This window comes from Anopheles maculipalpis, chromosome 2RL (assembly GCF_943734695.1).
Source record: "Anopheles maculipalpis chromosome 2RL, idAnoMacuDA_375_x, whole genome shotgun sequence".
NCBI lineage: Eukaryota > Metazoa > Arthropoda > Insecta > Diptera > Culicidae > Anopheles > Anopheles maculipalpis.
In genome coordinates, this window is record NC_064871.1 from 15,561,882 (window position 1) to 15,585,378 (window position 23,497).

Below are 23,497 nucleotides of genomic sequence, written 5' to 3' on the forward strand. Positions count from 1 at the left end.
ATCGTATTGTGAAGACAAATTAGAAAACAGAATCTATTGTTACGAATTATTTAGGTCCCGACATCAAAAATAAACCAAAATTCAACCCACAAAAACAATATTACACTCCCATACAACAAGAAATCGTTATTTTTATTCGGGCAACAACGGTTGATGACTTTCTTGACCGTTGAATAATTCAAATCAAATCCCGCTTCGCCTTTGTTTGCATACAAAATCAATTTTATTGTAAAAGAATATGCATCGTCGTAAAATAAGCTTATATTATCTTAAACTTACAACTATACAAACCCACCGTAGCAGGATATCTTTAAATACCCGATTTTCTACATTTCTTCAACCGGTTCCATATCGAATATGTCCAGTATCACCTTTAGCATATCGAAAACTGCACTAATTAAGCACAACCTAGCAGACATTATGGGTTGCAGTTTGGGTCTTGCATCGGTCAAAATTCTTACTCTACGATAGTACTTGCTGAGGCACTTGATCATACACAGGGTAAAGTTGAGCATGTGGTACGGAGCTATTTGTGGTGACTTTCCATATCCGGTCGTAAGTCGTACTGTGTCCGGGAAACGCAATAAATACGCGTACAGTAGCTGCCATTCTTCCGGCTCGGTTAGCAACGAAAAGTCAATCTCATACACCGGGGGAATGTCCAGTGCTTGGCCGTTTTGCACAAGTTTGGCATGTTTTCTGAGAATCGTTGCCAACCGTGCATAGTTGTACAGGATGAAGGAAGCCCCTTTCGATGTGCAATGGTTGCGCATCAATTCCCGCTGTGTTCTCATATCAATCACGTTGGTGTGCTTGGACTGCAACATATCGACGATCGCTGCCGAACGTCCCAGGCTCGAAACAAGCTCCCATAGCTTGCTGGTGTCCGGCATACGCAAACCGTACCGATGTAACGCTGTCAGATGCATATCATTTGCTCGCAGCTGTATGTACTGTGCCGCATTCTGTGTTTCCGATCCGGTTAGCACAACTCCGCATAGAACTTCCATCTGTGATTCGGGACTAGGCTTGCTTCTTTGATAAACGACCTTCACGTGCATCACGTCGGAAGGAACATCGTTGTCAAGCAGATCCGTCTTTTCGATAAGGCTATAGCCACCATAAAGGAAACATTTCTTGATGGTACTTCGCAAGATGTTGGCACGGAATTCCGTCATCGAAATGGTGTTGTATTCGTTGACGGTTGGTTGCTCGACGTAAACTTTTGCCCCGTTCATTGATCGATTGCTGCCGTTCCACTCCTTCAGTGAAAGAGCGGTGCGGAAGGCAGTGGTGCGATCTAACCAAATGTTGGCACTGTTGCCGCAGCTCGCAATGGCAGATATAGGAAGTGGCCACAGTTTGCTAGCCGCTATCAGGGCTTGCTCGTCCAGCAGCAATTCACTGTCCGTTTTGCTCTTGACGAGCATATCACCCATTTGGCACAGATTTTTATCCAACATTTTAATGGTTATTGAATGGCCTAGGTTTTCGAGATAATTGTACAGCAATTGTTGCGTTTTGGATAGAATTCCTTCCATTTTGTTCGTCTAGCGTAGATTTCACTTGTGCACCACAAACGACGGCCGCGAAACGAATGGCTATATTGTTGGGTGAAAATGTAAACAAACGGTGACATTTTTACAAACCTCCTACGACCAAGGTAGGGCTAGAGTAAAGATGTACCATAATTTGTTTTGTGCCAACATGATTTAACTACAAAATTTAACGTATAATAAATAGTAAAACCGACATTAAAAGAATGTTGAACTAACATACAGGAGAATAACACGCAAATTTTATCCTACATTTGCAAAATTTAACCTTTTCATACGAATTACAGCTAATGAAACATATAAACCTTGGGCCATCTGTTTCGCATCAGCTGTCAACATTGAATGCGTCGAGAAAAAAAATATACGACGGAAAGAATATCGTGCGGAACGAGATCGAAGTCGAAGAACATAAAGAAATTAACTAAAATATCGTCTGCCACGGGGAGGGATAGAATTCTACTCCGTTTTCATTTCCGGTGTGCAGCTAGATAAGTGTAAAGTTTTGCTTAATACGCAATGCATTTGATCCCCGCCAAGTAGCAGCAAGAGCTGATTAGATGCGGTTGTAGTGTGCAGTTTCGCTGCTCCCGTGAATCATACGGTCGAACGACGAGAAGAGGTTGCACATTTCTTGTGCACAAGATTTAGCCCTCGGCAAATCCAGAAAGTTTGCAGCATAATTAGTTGGGATCGGTTTGTGCGTGGATGCAGAGGAGTGCATCATTCATTGTCCATTCCATATGAGCTCTAAAGCGGAATGCATTAGCCGTGTGTGTGTTCACATTCCCTTTTGCCTCCCTGCCCGCCAACCGATCTAGTAAAAACCCTTTTTCCAACCGTACTCCTAAATTTCGATGAGTAATCCATCCGATCCTATCGTCCGGTGCAACAATTCAAGTGTGTTTGTGGTGCGCCGTTCCGTTGCGTCTCTAGTGCAGATAGCATAAAGTTCATTGCGATCTCGGGTATGCGATCGCAGCTCAGCAGCATTCACCAGGCAACACTTCAATCGTCCCACGGTACCTCACCATCTGGCTCACCAGCGTTACCGGTCGGATCGTTCATGACACCACAGAGGCCGCCCCGACGAAGAGCCCAGTCCATGGGCAATTCGTCGTACGGTTCGAGTCCGGCACTTTCGTCCCATACTCCTCGTGGATCACTTTTTACCGCTGTAAGTAGACGCTATAATTGAACCGAAAGGGCAGATAGAAGAGTTGATTGTCCCCGACCGAGGACATCACACTAACAAAAGACCACATCAAAACGCTATCATACGTTCTACTGTGCTGAAAATCCTACATCCCTCAGTCTAAAGTACAAAGGAAAACAGTTTTCCTTTCTACCGGTGCCTTGAATGGGGTGCTCAACAGGGTATGCGTGACTTTTATGTCGGATAAGATCCGGTGAAGCTCGTTGAGGGGAATGATAACTATACGATGCACTGATAAGATAGACCGAGACACATGCCTGTACGCCTTGTGGTAGAAAATAAACGCTCGTTTGGGGTGACCGAAGCGTGACAAGCGTGAGGTAACTGAATGTATTGCGCGAGGATGAGCATTCTCCCGTGCGGGATATGACGTGTTGGCAGGTTTGTTTGGGTTTGACTTTCCTGAGAGTTTTGTCCTCGCATCACAATATAATTACAAAGCTTGTAATGCATCCTCCGAGTGCATTTCTTTTATACAGAAGAGTGACAATGGCGCCGGTCTTAACACGGCAGAACCGGGGTTCAAATCCAATCCACGACAGACTATCCAACTACTTGGTATCATGAAATCTACAATTTGCCATTCGACGTCCAGCGTGACCCAGAAGGTTGTGTTAAAGCAAAGAGAAGAGAAGGTCTGGATGGTCCAACTCTAGAAAAAATTAACGATAAAGCGCATCGAAATTTTGTTTCTGAAGCACGTGGTGACCACATTATAAATCAAAAAATTATGTCAGGAATTTGCTTATAGTTATTAGTTTATTATTATGGTAAACCGCACTGAACCTGACACTTGAAAACGATTCCGAATCGAATCGAAACGAATGACTCACTGAACTGCACTACGTTTTATAGGATAAATCGCACTGCCGGCACAATATCAGCCCCAATATTCACTCGTATGATTAAGCTTTTGCTGCGAATACACCATACGCTGCTCTTACCAGTCATTACCATCCCAAAGCCACGCACGTACTACTCCGACGAACGTTTCGATCTATATGCCAAACTCTCACACAGCTCGTTCGCTTCTTCGCTACCCCGGGGGCCCGGTGATGTTCAGACTATTTTATCCCACCGGGTTCGGATTTTGTCACCCGCTTCACAACACATTACTAATTTGTGTTATATTTATACACAATTTTGGTCCATATTTTCCAACGCAGCACGCAAATACCACCGTGTAGTCAGTGTGTTGCGGTAACTCACGATCACAACCAAGACCTTCGCAGTACACCGGGGTTTTGTAATCAATTTCTCACCCGATACGACATTGTTGAACATATTCTCCCTTTCCCTAAGGTCGTCGTTATCTATTTATCCCAAACAGAAATTATCTCGTACGTTTCCCTTAATTCCTATGTGGTTTAGCGCTCTTAAACCTACCCAGATAAAAAGCGACCGATTGTGCGTCTCGTATCGAACGAGAAACGTTAGTCGCCGATGAACCTAAGGAATAAGCCCTTTACAGTACAACGTTGTGGAGGTTTTTCTTACTTCTGCTACAGCAAGCATAAGATGTTTTTATAACGACGACTAGCGTCAACTGTTTCCGGTTTATGAAGCTTAGTCTGACGCAGGATACAAATACTTGCTTACATGCTTTACCCTTTTATATGTGAACTTTACATGTGTATGGCTACCGGTTCCCTCCCCCCGGCATGGATGGTAAGGTTACACGGGGGCCAGGTGTTAGGCATTTTTTTTTTTGGCACCACCACTTTGCACTTATCTGTCACTCATTATCGTTGATAAGCGTCGTGGCTCGGTTGCTTTTCGGTGGTGTCGAGCATTTCAACGACTACAGTATTTGTGACCTCCCGGATCACGAATTTCCATCGGTGCCGTAGCAGAATGGATGAAGATGCTGAAGGGTTTGTTGGGGTGTGTCATGAAGGTCTGCGTTTGGGATTGGGTTGGGGGCGAAGCGCGTGAATGGAAATCATCGTATACCACCAACACTGCGGTAGGCAAAGCAGCAGCCACCCCACACGTACGCATCGGCGGTAGCATTAGTTAGCGAGCAACAAGCGGCGCCGTTGCTAAGATATCCTCAACGTCTGGCAACACGCACAACCACCATCAAAGTAGCCTGTGTCGTGCGGTGAGAGATACGGCAAGAGAGCTGTTGTGTGTAGAACCAGAAATAGCTGCATACAGTTCGGTCGGTCAAACGGCCTCGGTCAGGCTCCAATACGTTTCACTAAAGAAACGTTGGGTGGGAAAAGAGTCGTTTTTCATCATGAGTCGTTGATCGCGTCGCTTCTTGGTTGACGAGCAGCTGTTTCGGAGCTGTCACACTTGTGGAATTTGCAGACTTTTAGCACCAAATTTTCAACAAAGCTGTACTGGCGTATGAGTTCGTACGGTTGGTGGGTGCTTGTAGGTGTAATGGGTTGAAAGTGGATGCTTTCCAAAAAGTGGCAATAGTGAAAAGAGGGTTCTACTATAGTGAAGAAAATTGTGTCGGTCAACATTTTGAGCTGGTGTCGGTGGTAAATTGTTCTCAACGGTGAATCCCCTCTTATACGGGGTAAAACAACAGCAAGCGAGCATAATGACGAGAACCGGGATGTTGATTAACTTGGTAGGCATTGATTGTGAAATTGTTCTGATCGTGTGTGTGTGTGTCCTATACAAATCTGTACAAATCCCCTGGTACTGGTTAGTGAAGCTAGGCTTGATACTTAGTAGATTGCGAATTTGGTGATGTGTGTTGTATGCAACAGTGGAGGATTTAGCTTGATAACACGCGCCCCACAATCAGGGAACCTATGGTTGAGAATTAGAAAATTTGTCAACAGTGACCAATGTGTATTGATGAGTCTTGCAAATCCTTAACGCCGCCATATTGCCATATGGTTATGCTTCATTCCAGCAAATATATAATTAGCTACTAAAATTTCTTTCCAATCGTTCTCTCTATCCTCGGTTGCATCATCAACGTCGGCGTGTGTTTGTGGTTTTGGTGGTGTTTGATTGTGTTGATGCAAAAATTTCCGTCACAACCGGTAGAACGAGGAGGATGCATGCTACGTACGGATCAAGGTGCTGGGTGCGAGCGGACTGGCGAAAAAGGACATCTTCGGCTATAGCGATCCGTACGTGAAAATCGAACAAAACACCATCACGGGAGACGTCAACGTGGACCACATGGTGACGAAAACGAAGCGAAGGGTAAGCTGCATCGGTATCAGTACCGTTGGTCCCACAACCTGCACATAATCTAATATATTGATTCTCACTATCTTCCACCGTAGACGTTGAACCCGGTCTGGAACGAGGAGTTTGTGTTTCGCGTCAAACCAAACGAGCACAAGCTGGTGTTTCAGGTGTTCGATGAAAATCGGCTCACCCGGGACGGTTTCATGGGACTGGTCGATCTAACGCTGATCAATTTGCCGCACGAATCCGAGGGCCGTACAATCGCACCGCAGCGATATACACTGCGACCCAAACGGCAATCGAGCTTGCGCATCATCACGAAGGTACGCGGTACACTAGAGCTGTACCATGCCATAATGCGCAACGATGATCCGGCCATTGGACGGACACGATCGGCCTTCAGTGTTAGTAATCGATCGTCCGCCACGAGCACACCGCTAGCAGTGCATCGAAATACACCGCCCTATCCACAGCAACAACTTCCACCAAATCGATCCCTAGATCCGTGGACACAACCGTATGCTCATCTACCAACGTTACCACAACCAGACCCATTACCACCGGGTTGGGAAGTTCGGCAGGATCCTGTAGGCAGAATGTACTACGTGAATCATATCGCGCGGACTACGCAGTGGGAAAGGCCCAGCATTGTGGCGGCACAACCGGGACAGAACGAAATGGTGGCAGCATTTCAGCGACGCTTTCACATTAGCAACGATCCGGACAATGGTGGCAGCGGTAGCAACAATACGAGCATGGTAAGACGATCCCGAAACGATTTATTTGATTTTTCTTTATCGATTAGCTATTCTGTTTTGCATTTTGTTGTTACGTTTAAACATTTTTTAATTAGTCATAATTTTGTGCGTGGGATTTTGTTGAAAATTTCATCTTTTTTGTGAATATTTCCCTACTAAGTAATCAGGAAAATGGTTCCACTGTAGAACAGTACTGTTTTCAAGTTGTACATTTTTTCGTACTAAAAGTACCTCTTTAAGCCTAACGGTTTGGGGCGCCCCGGTTGTGAAGCGACAGCGGCGCCGGTCTTCAAATGGCAGGACCGGGGTTCGGAAATCTCATCCGGATCGTTCCCCTGTAGTTGAGGTCTGACCATCCATCTACGTAGTATCAGCAAGTCTAGTAAGCCATTCGATGACCGGTATGACCTTAGAAGGTCGTTAAGCTAAAAAGAAGAAGAACCCCAACGGCTTAAGTTAGGAAAAGGCTAGTGAAATCGATTTAGTACGTATAGTTTTTAAAAATCCATCACGTAGATAAACTGTCTGCTCCATTGATCCCATCCTCCCAAAACACACACCTTTTTCATCTCATTTGTTATTCCACTTGCCCTTCCCATTACTTTTCGCTCTCCCATTTAAGGCCGACACTGTCAGTATTACTTCGGAAAATGGGGAAAATAGCGGAGCGGCTACCGGTATTGCTTCACCAATATCCCTGCATCCACCAGCCGACGGTTCCGTAGCCACCCCGGAACGATCCGGTAATGTCTTACGCAGTGGCAGCGATGCTGAAGTTATGGGCCTTTCACCTTCCGCATCAAACACTTCTATCGCTAGCAGTGGTGGAACGATACGTCCCATACGTCCGGCACCTCCACCACCACCACCATCATCGTCGACTACATCCTCAGCCTGTGCTAGTCCAGCCGGTACGCCGGTACCGAGCCAAAGGCGCCGTTCGGCCAGCAGCGACATTGCACCACTCGCAAGCGCAGAGAATGAAGAGTCTTCCTCCAGTACGGTAGTGTCGGAAATTCAAAATAATACCGTAAATGCTGCGGCCAATGGGGGTAGCGCTGACGCTGAAAGCACGTCGTCCAATGTACGGGAGGAGGTTTGTTAAATGTTCCTTTTCCCATTTTCTTTTTTCCCCGCGCATGGAGAAGGTTTTTCGCAAAGGCTGTAACTTGCAGCAATCTTTTAAAACAGCCAAAGAAATCTCTCTCTCGCTCGCTCGTTCGTTCTACCTTAACTTTACTTACCTGAAGCGACTTGTAACCCTTCATGCTATCTGTCCTGTTAATATTGTTTCACATACACTGAGCGAAATGAGAATAGCACCACAATATTTTTATTTACTTTTTACAGGTCCGCTGTGTTGACAATTTATATCCTTCAGGTTTTTTTTTATGTGGAAACAAGATTTTATTCAGTTCAGGCTTATGAATCGCCGCATTATCCATGTGCAAACGTACTATGAATCCATGTAAAACTCGTTATGATCGATTAAGATCATGATCATAGCTTTTAGATGGCATCCTTTGATTTAAGCGTCCTTGAAATCAACGCCAGTGGGAGATCTTCTCTAAAAATGATCCCTAATTTATTAGGGAACCACCACAAATTTTACAACTGAGACTATTGTGCCGCTTCAAACTTTCATCGCTTAGTAAAATTGGCAGCACACATCTTGTGCTTGCGGGATATTACAATTCAGCTCGAATTTGGGTTGTTTATCTATCTCAGTTCACTAATATTTTACAAAAATTAACTTACATCGCACCGTATTTTAGCTTCGTCTCTTCTACGTTTCCAAGATATGTGGAGGCAATTATTTACATTTTTCCGGCTTTTGTTAATGATTGGAAGCTCATCTGACGGTTTTCATTCCAAGAGAAGTTGTTTTGTTGTTGTTTGTTTTTATATATTACCCTTTTCTTATAACTGAAGATACTACATTCGACCTATTCATACTTAATGAACAATTAGTACAGATTATTTTTCACGATGAAAAATCTGAAATTTGAATATATTGTCAAAACGAACTTGGTGGTGTTTCGCTCAGTGTAGTGTTGCAGCAAATGAATTCTAGCTACTAATGAAATACTTACATTGCGCAATATGATTGGTATGATGAAATGATCGCTTACTAACAGCTAATACCTAATACCTGAGCTGTCTCTTACCAAAAATACCTTAACAGCATTTTCCCCAATAACTATCTTCCGTTTTTCCTTCTTCTTATAATCTATCTTTTCCTCCCGCTGTAACTATGTTGATGGTGGCGTACAGAATTTTATTTAGGTGATGGCTTATCGTTTTATTTCGTAATTTCGATTAATTTGCTGTTGGCAGTTTGTGTTTCACTTATACGCTATTATGTTTCGATGTACACTCTGTAGGCCATTATAACGTTTTACTAAGTTACGCATTGCATGGCAAAAGGGATATTGTACTGTTTAATTCTCTTAACTTCGCTTTAAATGTTTGTAATGGTTCTCGAAACCTCTCTCCGTTACGCTCCAGGTAAATGAGGCTGTAACGTCTTCCAACAACGTCGGTGAACAATCACGGTCGGACACATCGACTACCACTTCCACTGGAGAAGCTCAACCGACATCTCCGAGCCACCCTGCATCGGCACCACCAGCTTCGGCAGTAAATGCGCCTAATGCTACCGGTTTACCGCCGGGCTGGGCTGTACAGGTAGCATCGAACGGACGGTTGTTTTTCATTGATCACATTAACAAAACCACCTCCTGGGTTGATCCTCGCACTGGACTTGCAAGCCCCATACCGAGTGCTGGCAACGATAGTGCCACCAATGCTGGCGGAAATGGCGCATCGACGGCCGGTGGAAATCGTGGTGATGCACGTTCATCGGACGATAATTTGGGCCCACTGCCGGAAGGCTGGGAAGAGCGCGTACATAACGATGGCCGAACGTTCTTCATCGATCATAACACGCGCACAACACAGTGGGACGATCCACGGCTTTCGAATCCAAAGATTGCGGGCCAAGCGGTACCGTATTCGCGTGACTACAAGCAAAAGTATGAGTACTTTAAGAGCCAGCTGCAGAAACCGAGCAATGTGCCAAACAAGATTGACATCAAAGTGCGGAGGGCTTCGATATTGGAAGATTCGTACCGGGTGATAAATTCCGTTACACGGCTCGACCTACTCAAGACAAAGCTGTGGGTTGAGTTCGAAGGTGAAACGGGGCTGGATTATGGTGGGTTGGCGCGTGAATGGTTCTATCTGTTGTCGAAGGAGATGTTCAATCCGTACTATGGGTTGTTTGAGTATTCGGCAATGGACAACTACACACTGCAGATCAATCCGAACAGTGGACTGTGCAACGAAGAGCATTTGAATTACTTCAGGTAAATGGCTTTGTGTGCTGCAAGGATTAAAAAAAAAATGTTTATTATATTTTACACTGTCCTCTGTCCATATTTTCCCTCTCGATAGGTTTATTGGACGTATCGCAGGAATGGCGATCTATCACGGCAAGCTGCTAGATGCTTTCTTTATACGACCATTCTACAAGATGATGCTGCAAAAGCCTATCGATCTGAAGGACATGGAGGCAGTCGACACGGAGTACTACAATTCGCTGCTCTACATCAAAGAGAACGATCCCAGCTCCCTGATGCTGACCTTCAGCGTAGACGAGGAAAGCTTTGGCACGACGAACCAACGGGAGCTCAAACCGAACGGTGCCGACCTGGAGGTGAGCAACGAAAACAAGGACGAGTACATCCGGCTCGTCATCGATTGGCGGTTTGAGGCGCGGGTTAAAGATCAGATGCAAGCGTTCCTGGAAGGAGTAGGTTCTTTGGTGCCGTTGCATTTGCTTAAAATTTTTGACGAGAACGAGCTCGAACTGCTAATGTGTGGCATCCAAAGCATCGATGTGAACGACTGGAAGAAGAACACCATGTACAAAGGTGATTACTATGCGAACCATGCGGTCGTGCAGTGGTTCTGGCGAGCGGTACTATCGTTTAACAATGAAATGAGGGCCCGTCTGCTGCAGTTCGTCACCGGTACGTCACGTGTGCCTATGAACGGGTTTAAGGAGCTGTACGGTTCGAACGGGCCGCAACTGTTTACGATCGAAAAGTGGGGAACTGTGAACAATTTTCCTCGTGCTCATACATGGTAAGTAATGGGACGGTTTAGTTTAATTTTTTTTTTTTTTATATCCCACTCTAACGGTCTCCTTTTTTATTATTTGTAGCTTCAATCGGTTAGATTTGCCACCGTACGAAAGCTACGCCCAACTGAAGGAAAAGTTAATCAGTGCAATCGAGGGCAGCCAAGGATTTGCCGGTGTCGATTGAAACACGTGCCGAAAGCTACAACAATCTGTGAATTTAAAATTTGTCGTTTTTTTAGCAGCTTCTGTGTTTATCCAGAAGCAGCGTTGCCCAAAAGTTTGTTCTTTTCGCATTCAACCCTTAACTTGCGCGAGATTTTAATTGTTAGCGTAATTTGTTAGCAAAAACTTGAAGTATAGTAGAGAGGCTCTAAAAAGCAATTTAAAGTATAGAAGTAGCTTATATGGCACGTGGAACAAACTTTACTATGCCATGGAATTTAAAGATTGTTAAAGGATTTACCAGCACATAGGACAAGCATAAGAATAGTTTGAACAACGCTATGAACAAAATCTGCCTATGGCCTAGGCAATTTTTTCAATAGGGAATGCAGAGTTCAAGATGTGCACATTTGTCGACTTGAACACTCATTACATCAATTTAGCTACGCTGTTTTAATAGATAACACAACTTACAATTGTTTTAGCATGCTGCCAGGTCCGGAATTTACACTTTACCTTGGTCATGCTCATTCTATTGGATTCAGATTTGGAGGTTTCGTTTAGCATTTACGATTAATTTCTCAAGATGCTTAGATAGCTAATCTGACAGTGTTCTAAAATAATCAGAAATTGTGTTATCAATTCAAACTGCGTAGTAATAAATTATGTAATGTGTGTTCAAGTCGGAAAACGTGGTGTATCTCGAATATTGCATTGTTTGTACTATTATAATGCATGTTCTATGGGCTGTAAAAACCCTGTAATCGAACGAAACGCGCAACACAACATTCCATAGCTACGAAAAGGTGTAAATTTATACGTAAATCCGGTTTAATCAGGATTATTAGGATAGCTTCAGAAATCGTAGTAAATCTGCAAGTTAAACTATGCGCTGTAAAAGTATTTCGAAGCAAATCGAAAGTAACAATTGATATAAGGGACAAAGCGTTTGGCATTGGCCGGCTATCTATGTTTCGATAACATTAGTGCCTTCAGATGCGCTTTTTCCCCCTGTTCCCTTTTGTGTATGGAATATTTTAATCGGAGCTATTTTTTCCCAACACTTTTTAATTGTAATCTGAACTGCGTGGTAATGTTTGCAGTACAAAAGGTATTCGATTTTATTACGGTGTGTAACAGAATGGAAAGTTACACACTTAAAGGCACACGTATAAGTACACCGCTACACGTTATGGGTACATCACACACACACACACACGCACACCAAAAATATATTCAAAAATTACAAGCAAAAAGGTTGTTACTATATAGATGAAGATGGTTGCAAAGAGAAGGCCGTAGTTTGTACTATACATAGATAACCGTTAAACATAGAACCTGTATGCGTTATTCTGTCTGTAACAAACATCCAACTCGATTCGAAACATCCAACTCGCGCAGAACGTCCTGGATGAATAAACGTTACAGACAAACTTATTGTTACTTATGGATCTAACCTTTAAAAATACTGCAACAACAGCTTTACGATTTAAATGTCCCGGCGGAATGAGGAACCGAACTCTACGCACAATGTTAATCGTGATTGTACTGCAAAAAGATGATATAATGTTTATGAAGTCGCGCGCCCATCCGATCTGTGCATACAAGCCTTAGTTAAGAATTATCTGCATTGATAATTACGTTCGTACTAGGGTGTAGAACATTAGGTTAACGTGCGAATGCCGTATGCATGCTCTATGTGTATCATTGGTATATATATTTTTATTCTTATGCAAAGAAAAAACAAAAACAAAGGAATACAATGTACGAAAACAGTGAAACGGAAATTAGAAATGTGTAGAGCACGAAGTGAAAATATACAAAAGTGATGCTAGTTGTAAAATTTGGTAAAAAATTTAATAAATCGGTTGCTGGAAATAGTGAGACGTTCATCTATTTTTGTCTAGGGACCTAGGGACTGGGGATTCCTCTATAACTTCACGACAAGTTGCAAAAGAGAAGTTCGACACTTCGTACATCAAAATACATAATTATCTGCTACTAATCGATGGTTTGATCTTGTGATTAGGCACTCAAAATTCTAAATTGATTCGTTCGAATTATGAAAAAAATCCATGTTTAGAACATTTTCTCTATTATTCGTTTTTTTTTTTTCATTTTATATCACAAATCGTAATTAAAATTTAAAAAAATAATCCTGTTTCACCTATTCAATCGCCCAACACTGTGACTAGCTGTCGCTCGCAGCTGTCATTCACAAACCAAAAGTAAACAAAAAAGGTCAACACTACCGATAGAATCTTTCAGGTTCCTAGGAGTGTAGTATCGGGGGAAGATACAGCGAACTCGCAAAGTTCATCCTTTTTTGCTATTTCTGAACGATATTCAAGAGAAATGCACTTTTCCCATCTTGTCGTCCTTTGCCTGGCCGGGCTGGCAACACTTGCACCGAGCGTGCATGCCGATAACAAACTAAAGATAGGCGTCAAGAAACGCGTCGAAAATTGTACCGTGCGGACCAAGAAGGGTGATCTGGTGCACATGCACTACACGGTAAGGCCATACAGTTAGTGGTAGTTAGTCGGGTATTAAATGACCGTTTTTTCATACCGAAACTCCATCATTTTCTCAGGGAACTCTTGAAGATGGAACGGAATTCGATAGCAGCATTCCGCGTGGCAATCCGCTTACCTTTACCCTTGGCATGGGCCAAGTAATTAAGGGATGGGACCAAGGATTGCTTGGTATGTGCGAAGGTGAGAAAAGGAAGCTGGTCATCCCGCCGGAGCTAGGTTATGGAGAGCGTGGTGCCGGCGAAAAGATTCCACCTAACTCGGTGCTCATCTTTGAGGTAGAGCTTATGAAAATCGAACGAAAAACAGAATTGTAATTGCGGTGGGGAAGAGAATAAAGGATGAACCACATTTTCGCCTATTCAAATTCGTTTATTTTTTATGTTTGAGTCTGTTTTTTTCGTCTTAATGTCTGCGTGTTTTGTGTGATTATAATTGCTAGTTTGATTAATGCTACCGGTACGTGTATGAGCTAATATTTTTTGATGGCCTTCCTTATTAGAGCCAATCGTTGTTTGTGAGCTTCGGTTACGGTCGCTCGCTTGTACGGTCTTAGCTCGTCCGTTCCAAAGCCGGGAATCCACATATTCCAGTTGCGTTCTGAGAAAGGAAAAGTTGCCGTAAATATTAAAATCTGAATTATGAACCACACATGAATCACTTACCTAGATGCAACTGCACATCTCGCACCTCGACCTTGGGAACCTTGCGATGCTTAGCTAACAGGCAAGCAGCATTTACGGTGTTTTCGACAAAGTCGTCCGCTATTTGCAGTAATAGTTCTTCCACCTCCTCGTCCAACTGCTCGGTAGGATCTATTTCACGAACCAGCTCCTGCAGTCGTGGCTTCGTTAGCAGCTGGGTAGCGCTGTCCGTCCCACTGCTACCCGATGAGGATGTGGTGCCTCCTGATGCTGAACCACTGCCCGACGAAGCTTTTGTAGTAGGACCTCCAATAGCGTTTGTCATACCAGCCGTGGCCGGACTGCTTTGGGATGGTGAAGCCATACTGGTCCAGGTTACTGTTTGCTGTTCATAAACGGAGAGGACCAAGTTACATTGTCTGTTATTTACTAACTACAAAGAACACATAGAACATTATAAATGAATGCCTCCTACACGTATAGAAAAACTGACCGTTCCGGTCCCACTAGATGAAGCTGCTGTACTGGTCTATATATCCGAAAAACACGAAAAATCCTATAAAACACAAAGAACTTGGTAAAACGAGACTCCTCCTAGGGCAGTGTGTGTTGATTGTTCTGGCTTGGTTTGTTTTGTGCGAAGTTGTGGTTCGACAGCGTCTGTCACTTTGACAGAAACATACGGATGCGCGAATTGGATCAAATCAAATTGAGCATTTTTTAACCGTTCGAAAAATTGCTAGAATTTTTACCGCAATACAAGTAATTTATTTTTTGTTAAGAAACGTTTTACTTATTTTCTACGAGAAAACACAATTGTGAAGGTATCGAGAGAAAGCTGCTGCTGCTGAAGCCGTCCACGAAGCAGCAAGAGTGTGGATGTGTAGCCGTGTGTTGAATTGTTTTGATGGAACGTGCATGTAGTTTCCAGCGGGCCTGTGGTGGGCTTGTGTGCGTAACCGCATATACGTACCGTCAATTAATATTACGTATCAAGTTCCCTTTCAAGTTCAGGCCGAATTAATCGTGCAAACATCTCGCTGTGCGAATATACGAACGCAGCAACACGGCTCTTTTTCCTTATCGTTCCCGTCAACAAGAGCAGCGCACAAAAACAGGTGGTTGGCCCTTTGCAGGCGCGCGTAATTGACGTAATCAAATCACAGAACTCTCGTTTAACACGGTGATTTTTGTTTAATAATTTTAGTTTATACCTAAAAATGTCGTTTCTACGAGCGTTGGGAAACGTGTTAGTCAGGAACTGGTCCATTGTACGGCCAGCAAGGCCGCTGGGCTCAGTAAAGGTGAGTAAAGCGAACAAACCCCATCCTCTCCATGGTTCGACAGCTGTGCACTGAACTGGCACAATTATTCAATGAGCCGCCGTTTATTTGCAGTACCTGTCTTCCGACTCGGCACCATTGCAACAGGGTAATGGAAGTAGTTCCCTGCACGCAAAGTTCCCCGGTGCGCTGGGAGCCTCGTTCGTGACGACACCCAAACTAGCGTTGCCGGAAAACATCGAACCCATTCCTATCTATCGCGTGATGAATAGTGAAGGTACGATCGACGATCCAACGCAAGAACCGAAACTGGAACAGGCGACGGTGCAAAAGATGTTCCGCGATATGGTGCTGCTGAACACGATGGACAAGATCCTGTACGAATCCCAGCGCCAGGGGCGCATCTCGTTCTATATGACCAACTTTGGTGAAGAGGCTAGCCACATCGGCAGCGCAGCGGCCCTCAGTCCGGAAGATTGGGTGTACGGACAGTATCGTGAGGCGGGTGTGTTGGTGTGGCGCGGTTTTACCATTTCGGACTTTATCAACCAATGCTACGGAAATGCGGAAGATCTTGGCAAGGGCCGTCAAATGCCAGTTCACTATGGGTCGCGGAAACTAAACTTTGTCACCATTTCGTCTCCGCTCGGTACACAAATTCCGCAGGCTGCCGGAGCAGCTTACGCGTTCAAACTGCAGCCAAACAATCAGCGCTGTGTGATTACTTATTTCGGCGAGGGTGCTGCCTCCGAAGGTGATACCCATGCGGCCTTTAACTTTGCCGCCACACTCGACAGTCCGGTCATCTTTTTCTGTCGCAACAATGGTTTTGCCATTTCGACGCCCTCCAAGGAGCAGTACCGTGGTGATGGTATTGCGGGCCGTGCAGCTGGCTACGGAATGGCCGCATTGCGTTTCGATGGAACAGACGTGTTTGCGACGTACAACGCTACCAAGCTGGCCCGGGAATATGTTTTGCGTGAAAACAAACCAATTGTGCTGGAAGCGATGGCGTACCGCATTGGGCATCATTCTACGTCGGATGATAGTACAGCGTACCGGCCGGCGGAGGAGTTAGAAATTTGGAACACCGTCGAGCATCCGATCACTAAGCTCAAACACTACATGATCCGGCGCGGCTGGTTCGACGAGGAGAAGGAGAATGAGTTTGTGAAATCGGTCCGTAAGCAGGTACTGGCGCAGATAAACCAATCGGAACGCATTCCCAAACCGGACTGGCGCGAAATGTTCCAGGATGTGTACGAGGAGATGCCAGTACATCTGAAGGAACAGATGCGCGCGATGGAGGAGCACGTGGAACAGCATCGTGAGCATTATCCTCTGAAGGATTTCAAACAGTAACAGATGGCCGCCCGGCACGTTCCAAACATTCCGAACCTCGTTCACAAAAGTGCATTTATTAGCTAAGTAACGAACCACCTTTTCACTGCAGAATACCATTAAAAAAGTTTCGGAAAAGACATAAAAAATGATTTTTTAAAGCTTTTTAGTGGTATCCGCGCGTACCCTCTTGTGCCTTATGGTTTCTTGCTTTAAGCAAAAATATACATCCTATTTACTTGGTAAGTGTGCACATTCACTCACTTCAACGACGAATCGAGAAATCCTTGAACGAATAGGACACTATTTCCTTGGGGACGCTAAAAACCGCCTTATCGATACGACTCGATGGACTCCCTTTGGTTTGCAGCCAATATTTCCTGTGTGATTGGATAAGCGGAAGTATTTCATATGGCGTTACTATAGTTACGGTAACTAGGAAGACGCGCCGAGTATGATGGGGCAATATCCTTACATTTCGTTCATAGCTTTTTCCTCACCCTCGAGCTGTCCCTTAACGGTATCATCGCGCGTATTCATACACCATCCGCGTAAACCCAAACTGGATGCCTGTTTTTGGGTGTACTGCAAGTAAAAAAAACCCGACAGAGGATTAAAATATACCACACTACACCAAATTGTCACCCAATTCCCAGTCTATTATTGTAGTCTGCTTACCTTGCGAAAGAACACTCCTGCAAAATAAAATAAAAAATGTTTAAGGAGAAGCCCCTTTATTACAAACAGTACATGCAGATGCAGAGACCTACCTTGAACAATTCCAAACACTTCAAAATCACAGGCAAATAATTTTGTCGACATTTTTAGTTGAGGCGTAGGGTGGTCGGCGCACAACGTACTGGCACAGTTGTCCTCTGCTATCTGGCCTTCGATTTCGGATGTACCGCAAACTATTCCATCCGTTCGTTGGTAGGTTGCTATGATCGTAGCAAAGGATATGAAAATAAACAACAAATCATGTGTAATCATAGTGCCAAATGTGGAGGGATGCAATTGTGTATCAGGGGCTCTCAACACTAGAAACAAATCGGTTCTATAAAATTTAAACACAAGATAAAGGGGTTTGAAAGTAAACTTACGATCAAGCACTAAATATTCCTATTTTATGCTCGTATTCACGTTCATGTTCACTTGCAGTTAGTATAAATGCGTCACATGTTGGAGGCGCCAACACAAAATGTTATATCATTGTTTTCTGTATATTATGTAGCAAAGTGATTAACCTTTGGTTGCTGAAGGAGGCAAATATACTAAAAATACTACATCCTAGAATCCGGACTGACTTCCTCGCCAACAGATGAAATTGCAACGACACCTCCTAACGTCTTATCATAGTAGCAGCATTTTAAATGTCCGCCTGCCTTCATACGTTTGAATCTGTCAAACGTCAAACATCATTGGCGCCAATGTTTTCATTTCACTTTGGCTTCAGTTTTAGCGCGTATGCGATCGCATCTCCGCAAACGAAGTATTTTCAGCAAACAATTGTGTATGAAGTGTGTCTTAAAACTGTATTCTTGTAGAGTGAAAACATTCGAAGGTAAGCAAGAATATCAATTAACCACCAAAAAGACTTTCATTTGAACATATTCTCCGGTATGCAGCTGTTTGTTGCAGCGCAACACTGACGCGACCCACGAGCCGATACAATACAACAATACATCTGCCTACCGAACGATGCCTTTACTCAAGCGGAAAGCTTTACAGAAAAACACGGAATCGGAACATCTAAAGGACAGCGATGAAGTGTTTGTGTGCGAAACAACGGGTGAACTGTTTAGCAACTACGATGATTTCTTCATGCGCACCATGCTGCTATCCTCCACCGTGTGGAGCTGTGTAATGACTGGCCGTACCAATTTGACGTACGCGGATGCACTGGAGAGTGAAAAAACGGCCAAACGTACGCTGAAGAGCTTCCCCGCCGCACTGAAAGGTCCAATCCTGCTGATCGCTTCACGCACCAAACGTACGGCCATACACGACCTTGCCAGCGATGTTCACGGGTACGCGAAAGATGTATTCTTTAAGGGTGAAACTGTGTGCACCAAAACGGGCGACCCGGAAGTGATACGCAAGGCCAAGATAGTGCGGGTAGTAATCAGCGATCCGGCAGGTGATGAAATTCCGTCCCGATTGGTTTACCACGTCGAGAGCGTTGATGGGGAGAGTCCGTCGAACTATTCCGTCCGTGGTGAAGCTATCATGCGGGAACGGAACTGTTTGTCACGGGAAAAGTGTAAACTTTTCCTAAAACAACACGTCGAACTGGGAGCTAATCAGATGTTGTGCGTGAAGAAAAAATCGCTAGAACAGTTCGTTACATCGAAAGGCTGCACCGACGAAAAGGTGTTTTATGGACAAAATCCAGACTTTCAAGTTTCCAAAAAACTGCAGCTACAAGATAAACGACGCGATGAAGCTCAAAAACCGCCCAAAAGTTCCAAGAAAGCGGCACAAAAACAAGCTAAACAGACGGACAAGGAAAACAAAAAGCAGTCCACCATTGACAAGTATTTGAAACAAGCGGCCGATGGATCCGTTGGGGTACAAAAGGTGTCTAAAGCACAGGAAAGCAAGCAGGCACGTCGGGAGGAGCATGCGGTGCAGAAAGAGTTGGCTAAAAAACGTATGAAACTAGAAAGGACGCTACTACAGCCACAGGTTGCACTTGCGCAGAAAGTGTACAGCTCAGTAAGAGAAGATCTGGAACTGACCGACCAGCGCGTTTTTCCACCGGCACGGGACGTGCGTACATTAATAGGCGAGGAACATTTCCCAGACTTTCTCTTCATTCTGGAGTTTATGAATACGTTTGGCGACATACTGGGAATTGAAACAAAATTCCCAAACGGTATATCGATGGAACAGCTCGAGCGAGCGTTATTGCAGCGGGACCCCAATGGACCACTCTGTGATATACTGCAAATTTTTCTAAGTGCTTCCTTCGGTACATCGGAAGCATCGGAAGAATCGCCAAGGGATCCAGCGATGAAGAAATTGCGAAAATGGTGCCAAAATCGCTTGGCATTAAACATTCATGAATTGCCGTTGGATTGGACGACCGTGTCCGAAATATTGCGACTACAGCTTGTTGCTCAGAACCATCTGTCCTCGTTGGGAGATGCTAGTTTCATGCTAAACCGCGACCATCCGCACATACTGCGTACTTTAACGACACAAACCGTTTTCCAGCTATCGACCAAGGACGTAATGCTAATAATTTGTGCTCTCATCCACCATCTGTTAATGACTGAAGAGGTACTAGGTCGGGTGGAAGAGATAGGGGAAGCTGCAGCCAAGTTCAAGAACAATCACTTGGACCAGCGACGTTTGGTACAAAAGCAAGCGTCCCAAAAACATTTGGCATATGATAATTTTAAGAAAGAGTTAGCATCAAAGGATGGACAGCTAGTGGGCGCTGAGTTAGAGGATTTTAAAAATCAGTTGGAGCAAAAGTTGAAAACCAATTTGAAGGAGATTGAAAACGAAGCCAGCACAAAGCTGAAGGAGCTACAGGATCAAGTGGAAGCCTTTAAACTGAGCAATTGCTTTTACCAAGTGTACCTTGGATCGGACCGAGCGTTCCGCCACTATTGGCAGTTTCAATCGCTGCCAGGATTGTTCGTCGAACATGACACCAAGCTCACTGGACGTTGTATGGAGCTGGTGACGAAGCACATTCCCGGCTTGGTACGGTGTGAACCTAAAATGCGTAAGAAATTCATCAGCTTTTCCATTCTCAAATGTGCTGGGAATAGTGACGGGTTGATCGATATTGATGCCGATGGCAATCTGAAGTGTGAGGAGGATGTTTACGAGAAGCTGCTGTATCGCGGTAGTTCTTTGTTAGCGCAAAGTAAAACTAATCCATTATTACTGGAAGCAGCAAATGGGTCCGTAAAGGCGGATAGTGAAAGCGCTGGTATGAAAACGATCGAAATTGGTAGTCTCGACAAATGTCCAACTAACCGTGAGCTACTGATGTGTACTGGGGACGAAAAGAGCTGTCCTGTCCATACCTCCATAAATGGGACCGCCTCCTGGAAGTACTATGCAACGGCAGAAGAGTTGGATGCACTCATCAGCAGCCTCAATCCGTGGGGAGTTCGTGAAAAATCGCTACGAGAAACGCTTGAATTGTACCGTGATTTTATCGCATCCCATATAGAAAAGTGTCCGATTGGGAAACTTTCTGTCCAAGAAAACGATCCATCAGTTGGGCCACACAATTCCGACAAGATCCAGTACAATGAAACATTAGAGACAATGCTCCGTGAATATTTGGTAGATCTGGAGGTAAGGATCAGTGAAGGATGTTTGGGTGAGCTGAAGGTAAACGATGTTGAAAAATGGCGTAACGCGATTCTGAATAACTCTTACGATTCCCAAATCACCGAACCGCTAATGTGGGGCCAGCAACGGATTCGAAACGAGATGTACGATTATGTGAAAAAAAAGAACCAAGAATCATCCAGTGAGGCATCAGACGAGGAAGATACCGATTTCTTAGAATCGTCAACCGGTGCTAATGGACCGACACAAGGAGATGAACATCAAGATAAGGTTCGCTCGTTAGCTTCCGCGTTAGTGCAAATCGCGCAAAGTATTAACCCGAAGTTTTTAAGGTACCCGTTTGGCCCGAAAGGAGTTTGCAGGGATCGAAACGCGATCATTCACTTTCAAAGCTATGGTCAGAAAAGATTGCATCGCTGGGAAGTGTCAGTAATGCGTTCGAATTCCATTTCACAACTATTTTTGCACTACCACATACTGTACGATGCCATTCGGTGGTCCCGATCAATCTTGCGCGTTGTCTGTATGGTTTGCAGGCTGAAAGGTGACGCTAGTTTGACGCTTTTGTGCGACGAGTGTAACCGTGCCTGCCACATGTACTGTCTCAAGCCGAAGTTGAAGCAAATACCGGAGGGTGATTGGTTTTGTGCAATGTGCAGACCGGAGGATCATGCACCGAAACCGAGCACAGGGGTACGAAAGCGCGTTCAGCTCAAGAATTACACTGAATCGGACGAGGAAAGCGAGGATGATTCGATGCAGAAGAACTCTGATGATGAAGATGGAAGTAATGATTATGTATCGGAAGCGGAAATGGAATCAGAACACGATAAGACGTCTAGTGACGAAGAGGAGAATGATGAAGATGTGGAAGATGAGGAGGAGGAAGAAACTGTAAAACCGAAAATTGTATTTAACAAAAAGGTAAAGAAGGTTAACGCCACGCTCAGCACCAAACAGCCAGGTCGTAAACGGACGGCTAATGTAAAAAGTCCAGAAACGCAACGAAATCCACCGAAGCGATCCCGGCAGCAAGATGAATCATCCAGCCAGAAAGAAAAATCTTCGGATAATACTAACCGCCCAAGTGCAAGCGCTGGTCGCCGATCGATGAGACTTTCGGGTCGCTGCTGAGGGACGCGACACAAAGGTAGAGAGAGCATTTCATTGCCTGAAATATTTTTTTTATACATTTTTGATCAATTATCATGTGTAGCACTCGACTGTAACCGTTTTCTCTTCTTATAAAAATTGCTCAAACTTTTTGCCTTTTTGAAAACATCTATTGAACGGGAAATGAATTACCAAAATAAATGTTTTTCTTATATTTAATGCAGTAAATTATGCGGAACAATTACAGAATGATAAGTGAACTAAATAAATATTTAATAAAACGATTGAAATGGTATGAGTTGTCGTTTAGATTTAAAAAAACATTTATTAATTTTTATCTTCATTTTGAAGATTTCAGCCAATCGCAATAGATGATTTCCTGTTCGGCGGTTCTTTCTAGGGAGTTTGAAAAACAAATGCGATTCCAACTAGAGCTCAACCTCTGCACGGCGTAGTATAAACAGCTGTTCAACTCCCCGTTCTATCGCCGTACGCACGTCAAATCCCAATATTGTCCATTGGCCCTGCGAACGCGAGTAAAAACAAAAGGTTTGTGCGTGCGACCACAATTGTACGGGAAGATCAAGAGAAGAAAGTGAGCCAAGGCGGGGCGGGCGGGCCAACAACACCTGTCAGAAAACGCGAAAGAAATATCTGCAAAGCACAATCCGCCAACGACGACGGACGATAAAGTTAAACAATAACAACAACAACAGCATCATAACTAACAACAACCCCCCCTCCCCCACCAGGGTTCAGCTCGCACTGGTATTGCGCCAACAGTGAAGGTGAAAGAAAGGAAGAAAGAAGAAAAGTGAAACGATTAATCCCCCTTGAAAAGAGAAAGTATCTGGGCGCTAGGCGCCGCAATTCGTGAGGAAGTCTTCCCATTCGGAACATTTGCCGTGTTTGGTTGTGTGTGTCCCCCGTGTGTGTCTCGGGTGTGCGTAGTGAAAGAAACTTATTCTTAATCATCCGCTGCTGCCTGCCATCTACCGAAAAGTTCCTTGATTGCGTATTAACTGCGTAAGGGGTCGCCCTTTTCGTCTGAACCATCCGGAACACGAAGTGAACGTTTTGGATGATATACGCGGATACCGTACGATATTGGATCGCAGAGGCGGATGGTGCAATCGGATCGAATCAAACCTTTTTACTGTAAAAAGGGCCAGTATATACACAATGCAGTGGAGAATGTGTAAGGGATAGCCTTTTCTTTTCTAATCTCTGTAGTTTTCGGAAAGTTAATCACACTGCCATGTCT

The 23,497-nt window shown here is 44.3% G+C and overlaps 8 protein-coding genes across 9 annotated transcripts in view; 4 read left to right on the forward strand and 4 right to left on the reverse strand.

Annotated features, from left to right (window-relative positions):
- LOC126557475 (dihydropyrimidinase) overlaps positions 1–23,497 on the reverse strand; it is a 445,624-nt gene that overhangs the window by 179,516 nt on the left and 242,611 nt on the right. The window lies entirely within an intron of this gene.
- LOC126559036 (DALR anticodon-binding domain-containing protein 3) lies at positions 327–1,556 on the reverse strand. The gene has a single exon (XM_050215139.1). It carries the CDS (start codon positions 1,539–1,541, stop codon positions 327–329), a length of 1,215 nt encoding a protein of 404 aa, XP_050071096.1. The 5' UTR covers positions 1,542–1,556.
- Positions 2,524–11,040, forward strand: LOC126559706 (E3 ubiquitin-protein ligase Nedd-4-like). The gene is made up of 7 exons (XM_050215877.1): positions 2,524–2,730; positions 5,785–5,946; positions 6,030–6,692; positions 7,315–7,788; positions 9,210–10,060; positions 10,149–10,841; positions 10,921–11,040. The coding sequence occupies exons 1-7, from the start codon at positions 2,524–2,526 to the stop codon at positions 11,021–11,023; spliced, it is 3,153 nt and encodes a 1,050-aa protein (XP_050071834.1). The 3' UTR covers positions 11,024–11,040.
- On the forward strand, positions 13,357–13,868 carry LOC126559376 (peptidyl-prolyl cis-trans isomerase FKBP2). Its single transcript, XM_050215526.1, has 2 exons — positions 13,357–13,515; positions 13,595–13,868. Exons 1-2 carry the CDS (start codon positions 13,357–13,359, stop codon positions 13,850–13,852), a joined length of 417 nt encoding a protein of 138 aa, XP_050071483.1. The 3' UTR covers positions 13,853–13,868.
- LOC126559304 (transcription initiation factor TFIID subunit 12) lies at positions 14,000–14,543 on the reverse strand. Its single transcript, XM_050215438.1, has 2 exons — positions 14,201–14,543; positions 14,000–14,135 (listed from the first exon to the last, which is right to left on the reverse strand). The coding sequence occupies exons 1-2, from the start codon at positions 14,541–14,543 to the stop codon at positions 14,008–14,010; spliced, it is 471 nt and encodes a 156-aa protein (XP_050071395.1). The 3' UTR covers positions 14,000–14,007.
- LOC126560128 (2-oxoisovalerate dehydrogenase subunit alpha, mitochondrial) lies at positions 15,400–16,828 on the forward strand. Its single transcript, XM_050216290.1, has 2 exons — positions 15,400–15,483; positions 15,577–16,828. The coding sequence occupies exons 1-2, from the start codon at positions 15,400–15,402 to the stop codon at positions 16,822–16,824; spliced, it is 1,332 nt and encodes a 443-aa protein (XP_050072247.1). The 3' UTR covers positions 16,825–16,828.
- Positions 17,069–17,799, reverse strand: LOC126559316 (acylphosphatase-2-like). Its single transcript, XM_050215452.1, has 4 exons — positions 17,574–17,799; positions 17,482–17,498; positions 17,279–17,388; positions 17,069–17,183 (listed from the first exon to the last, which is right to left on the reverse strand). The coding sequence occupies exons 1-4, from the start codon at positions 17,791–17,793 to the stop codon at positions 17,069–17,071; spliced, it is 462 nt and encodes a 153-aa protein (XP_050071409.1). The 5' UTR covers positions 17,794–17,799.
- On the forward strand, positions 18,502–22,254 carry LOC126560129 (bromodomain adjacent to zinc finger domain protein 1A-like). The gene has a single exon (XM_050216291.1). It carries the CDS (start codon positions 18,502–18,504, stop codon positions 22,252–22,254), a length of 3,753 nt encoding a protein of 1,250 aa, XP_050072248.1.